At 36.7% G+C, this 6,000-nt stretch overlaps 1 protein-coding gene across 1 annotated transcript in view; it reads right to left on the bottom strand.

Annotated features, from left to right (window-relative positions):
- Positions 1 to 5,225, bottom strand: part of HNF1B (HNF1 homeobox B) — a 292,983-nt gene extending 287,758 nt beyond the window's left edge. Inside the window, exon 1 of the mRNA XM_073575611.1 lies at positions 4,697 to 5,225. Within this exon, the coding sequence (XP_073431712.1) occupies positions 4,697 to 5,034 (338 nt within the window). The 5' untranslated portion in view covers positions 5,035 to 5,225. The remainder of the gene's footprint in view (positions 1 to 4,696) is intronic.
- Between the last annotated feature and the right edge of the window lie 775 nt (positions 5,226 to 6,000).

The raw sequence follows: 6,000 nt of genomic DNA on the forward strand, positions 1-6,000 counted from the left end.
TAATAGAGAGAGCTATAATACAAGAGATGGATAATAGGAGACAGCTAGAGAATATGAGACCTGAAATAATAGAGAGAGCTATAATACAAGAGATGGATAATAGGAGAGAGCTAGAGAATATGAGACCAGAAATAATAGAGAGAGCTATAATACAAGAGATGGATAATAGGAGAGAGCTAGAGAATATGAGACCTGAAATAATAGAGAGAGCTATAATACAAGAGATGGATAATAGGAGAGAGCTAGAGAATATGAGACCAGAAATAATAGAGAGAGCTATAATACAAGAGATGGATAATAGGAGAGAGCAAGAGAATATGAGACCTGAAATAATAGAGAGAGCTATAATACAAGAGATGGATAATAGGAGAGAGCTGGAGAATATGAGACCTGAAATAATAGAGAGAGCTATAATACAAGAGATGGATAATAGGAGAGAGCTAGAGAATATGAGACCTGAAATAATAGAGAGAGCTATAATACAAGAGATGGATAATAGGAGAGAGCTAGAGAATATGAGACCTGAAATAATAGAGAGAGCTATAATACAAGAGATGGATAATAGGAGAGAGCTAGAGAATATGAGACCAGAAATAATAGAGAGAGCTATAATACAAGAGATGGATAATAGGAGAGAGCTAGAGAATATGAGACCTGAAATAATAGAGAGAGCTATAATACAAGAGATGGATAATAGGAGACAGCTAGAGAATATGAGACCTGAAATAATAGAGAGAGCTATAATACAAGAGATGGATAATAGGAGACAGCTAGAGAATATGAGACCTGAAATAATAGAGAGAGCTATAATACAAGAGATGGATAATAGGAGACAGCTAGAGAATATGAGACCTGAAATAATAGAGAGAGCTATAATACAAGAGATGGATAATAGGAGAGAGCTAGAGAATATGAGACCAGAAATAATAGAGAGAGCTATAATACAAGAGATGGATAATAGGAGAGAGCTAGAGAATATGAGACCTGAAATAATAGAGAGAGCTATAATACAAGAGATGGATAATAGGAGAGAGCTAGAGAATATGAGACCAGAAATAATAGAGAGAGCTATAATACAAGAGATGGATAATAGGAGAGAGCTGGAGAATATGAGACCTGAAATAATAGAGAGAGCTATAATACAAGAGATGGATAATAGGAGAGAGCTGGAGAATATGAGACCTGAAATAATAGAGAGAGCTATAATACAAGAGATGGATAATAGGAGAGAGCTAGAGAATATGAGACCTGAAATAATAGAGAGAGCTATAATACAAGAGATGGATAATAGGAGAGAGCTAGAGAATATGAGACCTGAAATAATAGAGAGAGCTATAATACAAGAGATGGATAATAGGAGAGAGCTAGAGAATATGAGACCTGAAATAATAGAGAGAGCTATAATACAAGAGATGGATAATAGGAGAGAGCTAGAGAATATGAGACCTGAAATAATAGAGAGAGCTATAATACAAGAGATGGATAATAGGAGAGAGCTAGAGAATATGAGACCTGAAATAATAGAGAGAGCTATAATACAAGAGATGGATAATAGGAGAGAGCTAGAGAATATGAGACCTGAAATAATAGAGAGAGCTATAATACAAGAGATGGATAATAGGAGAGAGCTAGAGAATATGAGACCTGAAATAATAGAGAGAGCTATAATACAAGAGATGGATAATAGGAGAGAGCTAGAGAATATGAGAACTGAAATAATAGAGAGAGCTATAATACAAGAGATGGATAATAGGAGAGAGCTAGAGAATATGAGACCTGAAATAATAGAGAGAGCTATAATACAAGAGATGGATAATAGGAGAGAGCTAGAGAATATGAGACCTGAAATAATAGAGAGAGCTATAATACAAGAGATGGATAATAGGAGAGAGCTAGAGAATATGAGACCTGAAATAATAGAGAGAGCTATAATACAAGAGATGGATAATAGGAGAGAGCTAGAGAATATGAGACCTGAAATAATAGAGAGAGCTATAATACAAGAGATGGATAATAGGAGAGAGCTAGAGAATATGAGACCTGAAATAATAGAGAGAGCTATAATACAAGAGATGGATAATAGGAGAGAGCTAGAGAATATGAGACCTGAAATAATAGAGAGAGCTATAATACAAGAGATGGATAATAGGAGAGAGCTAGAGAATATGAGACCAGAAATAATAGAGAGAGCTATAATACAAGAGATGGATAATAGGAGAGAGCTAGAGAATATGAGACCTGAAATAATAGAGAGAGCTATAATACAAGAGATGGATAATAGGAGAGAGCTAGAGAATATGAGACCAGAAATAATAGAGAGAGCTATAATACAAGAGATGGATAATAGGAGAGAGCTAGAGAATATGAGACCTGAAATAATAGAGAGAGCTATAATACAAGAGATGGATAATAGGAGAGAGCTAGAGAATATGAGACCTGAAATAATAGAGAGAGCTATAATACAAGAGATGGATAATAGGAGAGAGCTAGAGAATAGACCGATGATAGATAGATGGCTGGATGATAGCTTCTGCACCGGCACACTGGCTAACATCGCACAGCCCTCGTATTCCTCCCAGGACCTGATCGCTGGCTGACCCCAGTAGGGTGAGCTCCACCTCAGCCGCCCCTCCTGTGTAGACCCCGTGCCTCGCTGGAATGTGCCCAGCAGAGCGGTGTCGGGGTCACCCGATGTCTCCCACAGGTACGGGGCACCTTCAGCAACACGTCAGGTAACTCGGCACAACATGGCGCCTGCTCCCTCACCGCGCTCTGGTGAGGTGATTAGTTCCTCCAGGCATCTTGTAGCTTCCGAAATTTTTCTCTTAACCCGTTAATGTAGGAATAGAGAATTTACAGAGCTGTGACCAGAATGTGGTTTATTTAGCGCCCAATGATTTACTTTCCTCAGTCTGCCCGGTGTGTGAGTGCGGCAAATGCCGCCAATACTTCTTCCAAGTGATACCGGCAAACGCCCACCTACTGCCCTGTGTGCTCTGAGCCGGCGACATAGTCTTATTCCCTTTCAAAGTCACGATGTTATGCAGTTCAATCACGATTCCACTGATCTCGAGTCCAGGAGAGAAACTCCGTGACATGGCCGGTGTCACCTGGCACAAGCGGGGAGTATCGCCAGAGAGGTGTGTGTCACGATAATACACACTACATACCGCCATGTACGTGTGATATATGCTGTATAATTATATACGTGTATCACGTGTATGTATTTATAAGTAAATGCATTCTATTATTTATTATTCTAGAATGATTTGTTTTCGCAGTATTTCTGTCTATTTTTCTTCTTTCTATTATTTTCGTATTAGTCCTTTTTATATTTCTACCGATTCTTATTATAACACGTCTATTTTTACCTGTCTCGCTATATGTAGTGTCTGCCAAATGATCAGTTTCTCTGTAAATCTAGAACAACTAGCACTGGATGTATGTACAGTATGTAATAGAGTCACACAGGGGGGAAAACGTGGGGAGGGTTACACCTTCACAATCATAAGACAAATGATGATTAATCATACACTTGTAAGCATACAATATATGAGCATGTGTATGCAATTATATATATACACACACGTATATGTATTCATATATATATACATAAATATACACATTATATATATAATATATACACATATAAATATATATAATATATATGCACACAAATATGTATACTTTATATATATATACACACATATATATACACACGTATATGTATTCATATATATATATATACATAAATACACACATTATATATATAATATATACACATATAAATATATATAATATATATGCACACAAATATGTATACTTTATATATATATACACACATATATACACACACGTATATGTATTCATATATATATATATATACACACATAAATACACACATTATATATATAATATATATGCAGACAAATATGTATACTTTATATATATATATATACACACACACATATATATACACACGTATATGTATTCATATATATATATACATACATAAATACACACATTATATATATATAATATATATGCACACAAATATATATACACTTTATATATATATACACATATATATACGCACGTATATGTATTTATATATATACATAAATACACACATAATATATATACACACACATATAAATATATATTATATGTGCACAAACATGTATGTACACATAAATATACTGCTCAAAAAACAAAGGGAACACATCCTAGATATCACTGAATGACAAATTCCAGTTGCAAATCTTTCATTTCATTACACATGTAATGTATTGAGAGCAATAAAACATAAAAATGATTATTGTAAATTAAAATTAATATTCCATGAAGTGTGATTGACTTGGAATTACAATTTGTTGTTTAAGTGTTCCCTTTATTTTTTTGAGCAGTGTATATATATATATATATAAATCTATATGTACACACAAATATGTATATACTTATTTATACAGATACACACGTGTATTTATATATACACATCCACACATATGTAGTTATGTGTATACATACACACATAAATCTATATCTATATACACACACACATACACCTATAAATACACATATATATACAGCCACATACACTGGGTGCATTAATCCATCTCTCTGGCCACTGTCTAGAGATCATGAAGCAGTGGCTGAGTTACCATGTCGGTATGAAGCATGTAGCCCCAGGTCTCACCTCAGCATTCTGTCCACCTCGGCTCTCTGCTCTGCCGCTTCTTCTGTGTTGAGGGACTGCAGCTCTTTGAGGATTGGCGGGGTGTCAAAGTCCTCCCCATCCTCTGAGCCCTCATCTCCAGAAAGTTTGCCCTTGTGGTGCCCATTAGTGAGAGTGTGGAAGACAGGCTTGGTGTCAGGGTCTTGCCCAGGAGACATGTGTAAGTTCTCCAGCTTCACTCCAAAGCTGGGTGTGGGGATGAGGTCCTCAAGGGCTTGAATGAGCAAGTCTTTGGTTATTCCGGAGTTCAGGAGAGCATTGAGTAGTTCCTGCTGCAAAGACGATAATTTGGAGACCATTTTACAGGGGAGAGACGGAGAAAGCGAAGAAAAAATGCTTCAATCCCCTGGCACTGAGCACCTGTTCTCCTGGTGCCTGCAGAAAACTCTCAGGAAACTCCTACACAGGGCCAGCTTCTTCTTCTAAGCAGACATGCTCTCCTCCATGGGACCTCATAACACATGCAAATGAGTGGGAAGGCTGCACCATTATCCAAGGGTGCCAGGAGAGGAGGGGAATGGAGGCTGGGCTCATTTTCCCTTTTTTTTCTGCTAGTGACAACACACTCATTTATTGGCTCTGTTTATCGCTCAAACACTGGGTGAACTTTGGACTTGTTAAGCAAGAAGCCACCAAGTGCAAAAAAGAATGGAAGATAAAAACTTCATTGGTTTCAGCAACCAACAGATAGTCCTTGTAGGAGGTCGGTGTGTACAAGGCAGATGTAGTGTACAAACTGCTACTTGTACTGCCATGCCACATATTGAACCAACAATGTCATTTTAATATACTACATTATATGAAAAATAACATATTTTAAGTGAACTGGTCAATTAATAAAAATAAAAACATTCTGCTCCTTTCATAGGATATCCTAGGACGGAAGACACTCCAACATTGTCTTCTCAATCATTCACGCTGGTTTGATCAGGTTAGGTGTAATGTTGTTATCTCATATACACCATGTTCAAACAAAGTGCAAAGACAATAGCCCCCAGGACATCAATTCTAAGTGTTCATAGAGTGTACCAGTGCATGGGCTAATGTTAGTGACCTCTGCAGAGCCCACATGTGTTCGTAGAATCATCTGCAACAGTGTACATTGATTTTTGTTCCTTGCAAACAACTGATAACTTGAAGAGAGTGGCAATGTTATTATCTAAATTAGGGTTCCTATAGGTAATGGTATATTTTCACCTGCATTGTAGTTACCTGCATAAAACTGCAAATTGTATAGATTTTCACTTTTCTAAGGCTATATTCAC

The sequence above is a fragment of the Dendrobates tinctorius genome, unplaced genomic scaffold (assembly GCF_039654945.1).
Source record: "Dendrobates tinctorius isolate UK_male_01 unplaced genomic scaffold, ASM3965494v1 ptg000045l, whole genome shotgun sequence".
Taxonomy (NCBI): Eukaryota; Metazoa; Chordata; class Amphibia; order Anura; family Dendrobatidae; genus Dendrobates; species Dendrobates tinctorius.